This window comes from Rhincodon typus, chromosome 1, assembly GCF_021869965.1.
Source record: "Rhincodon typus isolate 14 chromosome 1, sRhiTyp1.1, whole genome shotgun sequence".
NCBI lineage: Eukaryota > Metazoa > Chordata > Chondrichthyes > Orectolobiformes > Rhincodontidae > Rhincodon > Rhincodon typus.
Genome location: NC_063332.1, coordinates 959,599 through 972,598, shown reverse-complemented (window position 1 = coordinate 972,598; position 13,000 = coordinate 959,599). Strand labels below are relative to the sequence as shown.

Here is a 13,000-nt window from a genome sequence, read left to right as displayed (position 1 = left end):
CTCCGGGTGCTCCGGTTTCCTCCCACAGTCCAAAGATGTGCAGGGTAGGTGGATTGGCCATGCTAAATTGCCCGTAGTGTTCAGGGATGTTTAGGGTAGGTGGGTTAGATATGGAAAATACAGGGGAATGGGTCTGGGTGGGATGTTCTTCGGAGGGTCGGTGTGGACTTGCTGGGCCAAATGGCCTGTTTCCATACTGTAGGGATTCTATGATCCCTGCAACTTGATTAGCAGGTGCTGACTAAATATACAACAACAAGACACAGTACGACCTAACACACTGGCCATGCTGCCCTACATCAAGAACATATTGGAACTGACAACAAGACTCCTACAACCACTCGGAATCATGGTAGCCCACAAACACTCACAAGGATTAAAGACCCCATTCCTACAACATGCAGAACCAACATAGTTTACAAAATACCATGCAATGACTGCCACGGACATTACATCGGACAGACAGGAAGGAAACTAGCCATCAGAATACATGAACGTCAGCTAGCAGCAAAACAACACGATGAACTTTCCTTAGTATCAGTACACTCGGGCAATGAAGGCCATCAGTTTAACTGGGACAACGTAACTATGGTAGCCCAAGCCAAACATCGACATGCATGGGAGTTCCAAGAGGCATTCCATAATGCAATCAATAAACATGTAGAATTAGACCCCATGTACAAACCCATACAGAACAAAACAGTGGGGTGGGGGGGCTGGGACATGGGAGAGTTTAGGCCCTAAAATTATTGAACTCAATATTGAGTCCGGAGGGCTGTAGGGTCCCCAAGCGGAAAATGAGGTGTTGTCCTCCAGCTTGCGTTAGGCTTCACTGGAACACTGTAGCAAGCTGGAGTCAGAGATGTTGGCCAGGGAGCAAGGTAGTGCATTGAAGTGGCAGGCAACAAGTAGTAGTTCAGGGTCTTTTTTGCGAGCAGACCATAGATGTTCTGCGAAGCGGTCGCCAAGTCTATGCTTCGTTTCCCCAATGTAGAGGAGACCACATTGTGAGCAGCAAATGCAGTAGACTAGTTTCTGGGAAGTGCAGGTGAAGTGTTGCTTCACCTGGAAGGTATGTTTGGGCCCTTGGATACTGGGGAGGGAGGAGGTAAAAGGGCAGATGTCGCACCTTCGCCGCTTACAGGGAAAGGAGCCGTAGGGCTGTTGGGAGGTGTTGGGGGTAAAGGAAGCGTGGACCAGGGTGTCCCGGAGGGAACGGTCCCTGCGGAAAGCGGACAAGGGAGGGGAGGGGAACATGTGTCTGGTGGTGGATCTTGCTGGAGGTGGTGGAAATGGTGTCTGATGATCTTCTGGATGTGGATGCTGGTGGGATGGTAGGTGAGGATAAGGGGAACCCTATCGCTGTTGCTGGAGGGAAGAGAAGGAGTGAGGGCAGAAGTGCGGGAGATGGGACAGACCCGATTGAGGGCCCTGTCGACAACGGAGCTGGGGAATCCTTTGTTGAGGAAGAATGTGGACATTTGCGAGCCTCTCTTGTCGAAGTTGGCCTCATCTGAACATATGCGACGGAGACGGAGGAACTGAGAGAATGGGATGGAGTCTTTACAGGAAGTGGGGTGTGAGGGTGTATAGTCCAGGTAGCTGTGGGAGTCGGTGGGTTTGTAATGGATATTAGTGGCCAGTCTATCCCCAGAAATGGAAACAGAAATGTCGAGGAAGGGAAGGGAGGAGTCAGAGATAGACCAGGTGAAAGTGAGGGCAGGGTGGAAATTGGAAGCGAAATTGATGAAGTTTTCCAATTCTCGATGAGAGAAGGAAGCAGCACTGATGATACCATCGATGTATCGGAGCAAGAGTTGTGGGTGGGGCCGGAATAGGACTGGAACAAGGAATGTTCCACGTACTCCACGAAGAGACAGGCATAACTCAGGCCCATGCGGGTACCCATAGCAACCCCTCTTACCCGAAGAAAATGAGAGGAGTTGAAAGAGAAGTTGTTGAGGGTGAGGACAAGCTCAGCCAAGTGGAGGAGGGTGGTGGTGGGTGGGGATGGTTCAGGTCTTTGCTCCAGGAAGAAGCGGAGAGCCCTAAGACCTATATTCCAGGTGCAGCCTCACCTGTATATGTCCTGTTTACCTGCAGCAAGACATTCTTGTTGCTGTACTTGAATCTACGAAGGCCAGTGTACTAATGGGGTCCATTAATAGCTGACAATGGGCTGATGTGGTAGCAGCCCATGTGATGACAAGGTCTGGTGTGTGGCCGTTGTGGTAAGGACATCGGAGAAGGTGCTCAGGCCCTAAAGTTATCGAACTCAATATTGAATCCAGAAGCTGCATGATTTGCATGGTAGAGGATACCACCATGTGAGCAGCAAATATGTAGACTAGATTGAGTGAAGTGGCAGTAAATTGCTGCTTCACCTGGAAATTGTGTGTGGGGCCTTTGATAATGAGGAGGTAGGAAGTAAATGGGCAGGTGTTACACCTTCTGCATTTGTATGGGAAGGTGCTGTGGTGGTGTGGGGAGATATTGGGAGTAGAGGAGTGGACCAAGGTGTCCCGGAGGGAACAGTCCCTGTGGAAGGTTGACAAGGGAAGGGAGGGGAATATGGCTCTGGTGGTGGCATTCCTTTGGAGCTGACAGAAGTGGTGGCTAATGATCCTTTAGATGTGGACGCTGGTGGGATGGCAGGAGTTAAATGAGAAGTTATTCAAAGTGATGATGAGCTTGGCCAGGCAGAGGAGGTTGCTGGTGGATCAGATCCAACCCTGACTTTGTAATCAAGCCTGCCGACAAGGGTGGTACTGTTGTTGTCTGGTGTACTGACCACTACGTTGCAGAGGTGCAAGTCAGAAGTGTGATGGAATATTCCTCACTTGTTGGATGAGTGCAGTGTTAAAGACACTGGAAGCTCGACGCCATCCAAGACAAAGCAGCCTGTTTGATTGACACTACATCACACAAACATTCACTCCATCTACTACTGATGCTTAATAGCAGCAGTGTGGATCCACTACAAGGTACACTGCAGAAATTCATCAAAATTCCTTAGCATTTTCCAAATCCCCATCTCCCTACCATCTGGATACCAGGCCAGTAGTTATATGGGAACACAACCACCTGCAAGTTCTGCTCCCTCCCTAATGGCATTATGGGTCTATTCACACTAATCGGTTCAGCTGACTTCAGCTGTTCAAGAAGGCAGAGATAGTAGGAGCTGCAGATGCTGGAGAATCCGAGACAACAAGGTGCAGGGCTGGATGAACACAGCAGGCCAAGCAGCATCATAGGAGGAGAAAGGCTGACGTTTCGGGCCTAGACCCTTCATCAGAAAAGGGGGAGGGGAAGGGGGTTCTGAAATAAATAGGGAGAGAGTGGGAGGCGGATAGAAGATGGATAGAGGAGAGGATAGGTGGAGAGGAAACAAACAGGTCGAAGAGGCGGGGATGGGGCCAGTAAAGGTGAGTGTAGGTGGGGGGTTAGGGAGGGGATAGGTCAGTCCAGGGAGGACGGACAGTTCAAGGGGGCGGGATGAGGTTGGTCGGTAGGAGATGGGGGTGCGGCTTGAGGTGGGAGGAGGGGATAAGTGGGAGGAAGAACAGGTTAGGGAGGCGGGGACGAGCTGGACTGGTTTTGGGATGCGGTAGGGGGAGGGGAGATTTTGAAGCTTGTGAAATCCACATTGATACCATTGGGCTGCAGGGTTCCCAAGCGGAATATGAGTTGCTGTTCCTGCAACCTTCGGGTGGCATCGTTGTGGCACTGCAGGAGGCCCAGGATGGACATGTCATCTGAGGAATGGGAGGGGGAGTTGAAATGGTTCGCGACTGGGAGGTGCAGTTGTTTATTGCGAACCGAGCGTAGGTGTTCTGCAAAGCGGTCCCCAAGCCTCCGCTTGGTTTCCCCGATGTAGAAGAAGCCACACCGGGTACAGCGGATGCAGTATACCACATTGGCAGATGTGCAGGTGAACATCTGCTTGATGTGGAAAGTCTTCTTGGGGCCTGGGATGGGGGTGAGGGAGGAGGTATGGGGGCAGGTGTAGCACTTCCTGCGGTTGCAGGGAAAAGTGCCGGGTGTGGTGGGGTTGGAGGGGAGTGTGGAGCGGACAAGAGAGTCACGGAGAGAGTGGTCCCTCCGGAAAGCAGATAAGGGTGGGGAGGGAAAGATGTCTTTGGTGGTGGGGTCGGATTGCAGATGGTGGAAGTGTCGGAGGATGATGCGTTGGATCCGGAGGTTGGTGGGGTGGTACGTGAGGACGAGGGGGATTCTTTTTTGGTTGTTATTGCGTGGACGGGGTGTGAGGGATGAGTTGCGGGAGACACGGTTGAGGGCGTTCTCGACCACTGAGGGGGGGAAGTTACGGTCCTTGAAAAACGAGGACAACTGAGATGTACAGGAGTGGAGCGCCTCATCCTGGGAGCAGATGCGGCAGAGGCGAAGGAATTGGGAATAGGGGATAGCATTTTTGCAGGAAGGTGGGTGGGAGGAGGAGTATTCTAGGTAGCTGTGGGAGTCGGTGGGCTTGAAATGAATATCGGTTTCTAGGTGGTTGCCCGATATGGAGACAGAGAGGTCCAAGAAGGGGAGAGTGGTATTAGAGATGGTCCAGGTAAACTTAAGGTTGGGATGGAAGGTGTTGGTGAAGTGGATGAACTGTTCGAACTCCTCGTGGGAGCACACGTCCTCACCCTCAACAACTTCTCTTTCAATTCCTCCCACTTCCTCCAGACAAAGGGGGTGGCCATGGGTACCCGCATGGGCCCAAGCTACGCCTGCCTCTTTGTAGGTTACGTGGAACAATCCCTCTTCCGTACCTACACTGGCCCTAGGCCCCACCTCTTCCTCCGTTACATTGATGACTGTATCGGCGCCGCCTCGTGCTATTGTACCTGCCACAATCACATTCTCTGGCAGCCCATTCCATATACGCACCACTCTCTGTGTGAAGAAGTCGCCCCTCAGGTCCTTCTTAAATCTTTCCCCTCTCACCTTAAACTAATGCCTTCTAGTTTTCAATTCCCCATCCCTAGGAAAAAGATTATATGCATTCATCCTATCTACATCATTTGTCGTTCTGTGCCTGATGTACTTCGTACATTTTGGATCAGTATTGTGTTCCAGCATGATTCACGAGTGAACATCGTGCCAGCTTGAGTTCCTGATGTTGCTGACATACAGTTGTGCTGATGCAGACGGCCCACAGTGAATCAACAAAGTAGTTTGGACCTGGATTGGAGCAGCTGGTCTTCTTCTCTGAGGGATATTCCTAAATCAGTTGTACTTTACAATTATTTGGAGTTTCACCTTGTTCGAGAGGAGAAGGCTAAGAGGAGATTTGATGGAAAGTTTCAAAATTGTGAGATCTGGATAGTGTAGACAGTGAGAAACTGTTCCCTCACAAATGGATCAAGAAAGAGATTTTGTAACCTCCTTTTGTAAGGGTAAACTGTTTCAAACAGTGAATGGTTTGGGTCAGGAATGTGCTGCCTGTTTGTGTAATGGAGGGTAAATTGGGCTAATGTGCAGGGTTATGGAGTAAGGATGGGAAGATGGCGCAAAATCATTACGCTCATTTGAAGAGCCATTATAAAGACGATGAGTTGAATGGTCTCCTCCTGTACCATGGCAATTCTGTAATTCTGAGATCTCGTTAATTTTCTGATACTTTATCACAAATTGATGGAATTATTGTTTTCCATTACTCAGTCCTTTTGACTGTTTGCAGTGGGTAACATGCCAACTATGTTCAACCAGTGCATACTTGCAGAACATAATATGTGATTCTGCGATAGTAGGAACTGCAGATGCTGGAGAATCTGAGATAACAAGATGTAGAGCTGGATGAACACAGCAGGCCAAGCAGCATCAGAGGAGCAGGAAAGCTGACGTTTCGGGCCGAAGACCCTTCTTCAGAAATGGGGGAGGGGAAGGGGGTTCTGAAATAAATAGGGAGAGAGGGGGAGGCGGATAGAAGATGAATAGAGGAGGAGATAGGTGGAAAGGAGACCGACAAGTCAAAGAGGCGGGGATGGAGCCAGTAAAGGTGAGTGTAGGTGGGGAGTTGGGGAGGAGATAGGTCAATCCAGGGAGGACGGACAGGTCAAGGGGGTGGGATGAGGTTAGTAGGTAAGAGATGGGATCCGCAACTCATCCCTCACACCCCCTCCCCGCAATAACAACCAAAACAGAAATCCCCTTGTCCTCATGTACCACCCCACCAATGTCCGGATCCAACGCATCATCCTCTGACACTTCCGCCATCTGCAATCTGACCCCACCACCAAAGAAATTTTTCCCTCCCCACCCTTATCTGCTTTCCGGAGGGACCACTCTCTCCGTGACTCCCTTGTCTGCTCCACACTCCCCTCCAGCCCCACCACACCTGGCACTTTTCCCTGCAACCACAGGAAGTGCTACGCTTGCCCCTACACCTCCCCCCTCACCCCCATCCCAGGCCCCAAGAAGACTTTCCACATCAAGCAGATGTTCACCTGCACATCTGCTAATATAGTATACTGCATCTACTGTTCCAGTTGTGGCCTCCTCTACATCGCGGAAACCAAGCGGAGGCTTGGGGACCGCTTTGCAGAACACCTACGCTTGGTTCGCACTAAACAACTGCACCTCCCAGTTGTGAACCATTTCAACTCCCCCTCCCATTCCTCAGTCGACATGTCCATCCTGGGCCTCCTGCAGTGCCACAACGATGCCACCTGAAGGTTGCAGGAACAGCAACTCATATTCCGCTTGGGAACCCTGCAGCCCAATGGACCAATGTGGACTTCACAAGCTTCAAAATCTCCCCTCCCACTACCGCATCCCAAAACCAGCCCAGCTCATCCCCGCCTCCCTAACCTGTCCTTCCTCCCACCTATCCCCTCCTCCCACCTCAAGCCCCACCCCCATCTCCTACCTACTAAGCTCATCCCTCCCCCTTGACCTGTCCGTCCTCCCTATCTCCTATCTCCTCCCTAACTCCCCACCTACACTCACCTTTACTGGCTCCATCCCCGTCTCTTTGACCTGTCTGTCTCCTCTCCACCTATCTTCTCCTCTATTCATCTTCTATCCACCTCACCCTCTCTCCCTATTTATTTCAGAACCCCCTTCCCCTCCCCCATTTCTGAAGAAGGGTCTCGGCCTGAAACATCAGCTTTCCTGCTCCTCTGATGCTGCTTGGCATGCTGTGTTCATCCAACTCTACACCTTGTTATCTTATATGTGATTCTGCTATTGGACTACTTGTTATAGTTTTAACTTTTATTTCTTTTCTAATTTTCACTTCACTTTTCAATTCTTTTTTGTGCCCAGGGTGAAAGACCCATACCTCCGGCTGGAGCTACCAGGGGGAATATGTCTGCATCTGAGCAACAGTCATTACCAAATGTCAGGTATAGGATATAATGAGACCAAACAACCCAAGTTTGTTATTTTAATGTAATCCATTGTTCCTCATTTTGTTCTGGATCTCAAATCATTTTATGGCTTAATTTAACGCTGCAGAAAAGTATTAAAATATGCAGCTAAATTTGTGCTGAACTTTTTAATGAAAATGTTTAATAATAAGCCATGCTCATTATTCATATTTATCTGCAAATGTGCATGACTGAATGAGAATTCACCGAATGCATGATTTTAAATCCCTTTGGGGTCAAATAGTTTCTAGCCAATTGTATTGAAAGAAGGTACCATGAATGGAGAGGCATGTTGTAGTCTGGAGTTATTGACCGTGCATTAGAAGGATTTGCAGATTGATATGCAACATGTTCTGAATAGTGGAACCCAAACCAACTCAGAAACAAAACTCTGCTCATTGTGCCACAACACTCCCTTGATAGTACAGTATCTATACTTAAAAAGAGGGACAAAAATACTATCCCTCTTCCTGGGTTTATTAATTTATTCATTTACGGGATGTGGGCATTGCTGGTTGGCCAGCATTTCTTACCCATCCCTAGTTGCCCTTGGTGGTGATGAGCTGCCTTCTTGAACTGCTGCAGTCCACCTGCCGTGAGTTGACCCACAATGCCGTTAGGGAAGGAATTACAGGATTTTGACCCAGCAACAGTGAAGTTATGGTGATACATTTCCAAGTCAGGACGGTGAGTGACTTGGAGGGGAATTGAAGGTATTGATGTTCTCATATATCTGCTGCCCTTGTCCTTCTAGATGGAAGTGGTCATGGGTTTGGAAGGTGCTGTCTGAGGATCTTTGGTGAATTTCTGCAGTGTATCTGTAGGTAGCACACACTGCTGCTACTGAGTGTCGGTGGTGGAGAGAGTGAATGCTTGTGGATGTAGTGCCAATCAAGCGGGCTGCTCTGTCTTGGCTGGTGTCAAGTTTCTTGAGTGTTACTCGGGCTGCATTCATCCAGACAAGTGGGGAGTATTCCATCACACTCCTGACTTGTGCCTTGTAGCTGGCGGACAGGCTTTGAGGAATCAGGAGGTGAGTTACTCGCCACAGTATTCCTATCTGCTGACCTGCTTTTGTAATGAGTGCATTTATGTGGCGAGTCCATGTTCTATGTTCTATGTTCCAGTTGAGTTTCTTCTCTTTTCTTTATTCATTCATGGGATGAGGGCGTCGCTGGCTCGGCAGCATTTATGGCCCATCCCTAATTGCCCAGAGGGCAGTTAAGAGTCAACCACATGGTTATTGGCCAACAGGATTAAGGAAAATCCCAAGGCTTTTTATAAATATATAAAGAGCAAGAGGGTAGCCAGAGAATTGGCCCACTCAAGGACAAGGAAGGGAATTTATGTGTGGAGCAAGAGGAAATGGGCGAGGTATTAAATGAGTACTTTGTGTCAGTATTCACCACAGAGAAGGACTTGGTGGATGATGAGTCTGGGGAAGGGTGTGTATATAGTTTGGGTCATGTTGAGATCAAAAGAGAGGAGGGACTGGGGATCTTGAAAAACATTAAGATCGGCAAGTCCCCAGGGCCTGATGGGATATCACTCAGAATACTGAGAGAGGCAAGGGAGGAAATTGATGGGGCCGTGAGAGAAATCTTTATATCCTCACTGGCTACAGGGGAGGTCCCAGAGGACTGGAGAATAGCCAGTGTTGTTCCTTTTTTTAAGAAAGGTGGCAAGGATAATCCAGCTAATTACAGGCCGGTGAGCCTTACGTCAGTGATAGGGAAATTATTGGAGAGGATTCTTCGAGACAGGATTTACTCCCACTTGGAAATAAGTGGGCGTATTAGCGAGAGGCAACATGGTTTTGTGAAGGGGAGGTCGTGTCTCACTAAATTGATTGAGTTTTTTGAGGAAGTGACGAAGATGATTGATGAAGGTAGGTCAGTGGATGTTGTCTGCATGATCTTCAGTAAGGCCTTTTACATGGTCCCTCATAGCAGGCTGATACTGAAGGTAAAGTTGCACAGGGTTAGAGGTGAGCTTGCAAGATGGATAAAAACTGGCTCGGTCATAGAAGATAGAGGGTAGCAGTGGAAGGGTGTGTTTCTGAATGGAGGGCTGTGACTAGTGGCGTTCCTCAGGGATCAGTGTTGGGACCTTTGCTAATTGTAATATATATAAATGATCTGGAGGAAAATGTAACTGGTCTGATTAGTAAGTTTGCCGATGACACAAAGGTTAGTGGAATTGCAGATAGTGATGAGGACCGTCAAAGGATACAGCAGGATATAGATCGGTTGGTGACTTGGGCAGAGAGACGGCAGATGGAGTTTAATCCAGAAAAATGTGAGGTAATGCATTTTGGAAGGTCTAATCCAGATGGAAAATATTCAGTAAATGGCAGAACCCTTAAGAGTACTAAAAGGCAAAGGGATCTGGTTGTACAGGTACACAGGTCACTGAAAGTGGCAATGCAGATGGAAAAGATAGTCAACAAGGCATATGGAATGCTTGCCTTCATTGGCCGAGGCATTGAGTTTAAAAATTGGCAAGTAATGTTGCAGCTTTATAGAACCTTAGTTAGGCCGCATTTGGAATATTGTGTTCAATCCTGGTCGCCACACTACCAAAAGGATATGGTGGCTTTGGAGAGGATACAGAAAAGATTTACCAGGATGTTGCCTGGAATGGAGGGCATTAGCTATGAGGCAAAGTTGGAGAAACTTAGGTTGTTCTCACTGGAACAACGGAGGTTGAGGGGGGACCTGACAGAGGTCTACAGGACAATGAAGGGTATGGAGAGAGTGGACAATCAGAAGCTTTTTCCCAGTGTGAAAGAGTCAGTTATGAGGGGACATAAGTTTAAGATGCGAGGGGCAAGTTTTTTACACAGAGGGTGGTGGGTGCCTGGAACTCGCTGCTGGGGGAGGTAGTGGAAGCAGATACGATAGTGACTTCTAAACAACCTCTTGACAAATACATGAATAGGATGGGAACAGAGGGATATGGTCCCCGGAAGGGTAGGGGGTTTTATTTGTGACGGGCAGAATGTCAGTGCAGGCTTGGAGGGCGGAAGGGCCTTTTCCTCCACTGTAATTTTCTTTGTTCACATTGCAGTGGGTCTAGAGTCACATATAGGCCAGACCAGGTAAGGATGGCAGTTTCCTTTCTTAAAGGGCATTAGTGAACCAGATGGGTTTTTCTGACAATCGACAATGGATTTGCGGTCATCATTAGATTCTTAGTTCCAGATGTTTATTGAATTCAAATTCCACCATCTGCTGTGGCAGGATTCGAACCTGGGTCCTCAGCATGTGATCTGGGTCTCTAGATTAACCCTCCAGCAATAATACCGGGTAATTGCCTGATTGGATTTGGCCTCCCTTTTTTGTGCAGGACATACTTGGGCAATTTTCCACATTGTCAGGTAGATACCAATGTTGTAACTGTACTGAAACAGTTTGGTTATGGGAGTGGAAAGCTCTGAAACACAAGTCTTCAGTACTATTGCCGGAATGTTGTCAGGGCCCATAGCCTTTGCAGTATCCAGTGTCTCCAACTGTCTCTTGATATCATGTGGAGAGAATCGAATTGGCTGAAGACTGGTATCTGTGATGCTGGGGACCGCTGGAGGAGGCCGAGATGGATCATCCACAAGGCACTTCTGGGTGAAGATTGCTGCGAATTCTTCAGCCTTATCTTTTGCAGTGATGTGCTGGGCTCTTTCATCATTGAGGATGGGGATATTTGTGGATCCTCCTCCTCCAGTGAGGTGTTTAATTGTCCACCACCATTCACTACTGGATGTAGCAGGACTTCAGAGCTTAGATCTGATCTGTAGGTTGTGGGATCACTTAGCTCTGTCTATCACTTGCTGCTTATGCTGTTTAGTATGGAAGTAGTCCTGTTTGGTGGCTTCACCAGGTTGATACCTCATCTTCGGAATTTGCCAGGCTGTGAGGTTACAGATTGTGCTGGAGTAGAATTCTACTGCTGTTGATGGCCCACAGCACCTCATGGATGCACAGTCTTGAGTTTCCAGATCTGATCTGTGTATGTCCCATTCACCACGGTGATGGTGTCACACAATATGATGGAGGTAATTCTCACTGTGAATGTGGGACTTTGTCTCCACAAGGACTATGCGGTACTCACACTTAACCACAGCTGGTAGATTGGTAAGAACAAAGAACAAAGAAAATTACAGCACAGGAACAGGCCCTTCGGCCCTCCAAGCCTGCGCCGATCCAGATCCTCTATCTAAACCTGTTGCCTATTTTCCAAGGATCTGTATCCCTCTGCTCCCTGCCCATTCATGAATCTGTCTCGATACATCTTAATTGACACTATCGTGCCCGCCTCTACCACCTCCGCTGGCAACGCGTTCCAGGCACCCACCACCCTCTGCGTAAAGAACTTTCCATGCATATCTCCCTTAAACTTTTCCCCTCTCACTTTGAAATCGTGACCCCGAGAAATTGAGTCCCCCACTCTGGGAAAAGGCTTCTTGCTATCCACCCTGTCTATACCTCTCATGATTTTGTAGACCTCAATCAGGTCCCCCCTCAACCTCCATCTTTCTCATGTAAATAATCCTAATCTACTCAACCTTTCTTCATAGCTAGCGCCCTCCATACCAGGCAACATCCTGGTGAACCTCCTCTGCACCCTCTCAAAAGCATCCACATCTTTTTGGTAGTGTGGCTGTATGCAGTATTCCAAATGTGGTCGAACCAAAGTCCTATACAACTGTAACATGACCTGCCAACTCTTGTACTCAGTATCCCGTCCGATGAATGAAAGCATGCCGTATGCCTTCTTGACCACTCTATCGACCTGCGTTGCCAACTTCAGGGTACAATGGACCTGAACACCCAGATCTCTCTGTGCATCAATTTTCCCCAGGGCTTTTCCATTTACCATATAGTTTGCTCTTGAATTGGATCTTCCAAAATGCATCATCTCGCATTTGCCTGGATTGAACTCCATCTGCCATTTCTCCACCCATCTCTCCGATCTATCTATATTCTGCTGCATTCTCCGACAGTCCCCCTCACTATTTGCTACTCCACCAATCTTAGTGTCATCTGCAAACTTGCTAAACAGACTATCTATACCTTCCTCCAGATCATTTATGTATATCACAAACAACAGTGGTCCCAACACGGATCCCTGTGGAACACCACTGGTCACAGTTCTCCATTTTGAGAAACTCCCTTTCATTACAACTCTCTGTCTCCTGTTGCCCAGCCAGTTCTCTATCCATCTAACCAGGACACCCTGATCCCCATGCGACTTTACTTTCTCCATCAGCCTACCTTAGGGAACCTTATCAAACGCCTTACTGAAGTCCATGTATATGATATCTACAGCCCTTCCCTCATCTATCAACTTTGTCACTTCCTCAAAGAATTGTATCCAGTTGGTAAGACATGACCTTCCCTGCACAAAACCATGCTGCTTATCACGAATAAGCCCATTTTCTTTCAAATGTAAATAGATTGTATCCCTCAGTATCTTTTCCAGCAGCTTCCCCACCACTGATGTCAGGCTCACCGGTCTATAATTACCTGGATTATCCTTGCTACGCTTCTTAAACAAGGGGACAACATTAGCAATTCTCCAGTCCTCTGGGACCTCACTCGTGCTCAAGGATGCTGCAAAGA

The 13,000-nt window shown here is 48.3% G+C and overlaps 1 protein-coding gene across 1 annotated transcript in view; it reads right to left on the bottom strand.

Annotated features, from left to right (window-relative positions):
• Positions 1-13,000, bottom strand: part of LOC109923298 (F-box only protein 41-like) — a 100,755-nt gene that overhangs the window by 71,198 nt on the left and 16,557 nt on the right. Inside the window, exon 3 of the mRNA XM_048599487.1 lies at positions 2,079-2,131. Within this exon, the coding sequence (XP_048455444.1) occupies positions 2,079-2,131 (53 nt within the window). The remainder of the gene's footprint in view (positions 1-2,078; positions 2,132-13,000) is intronic.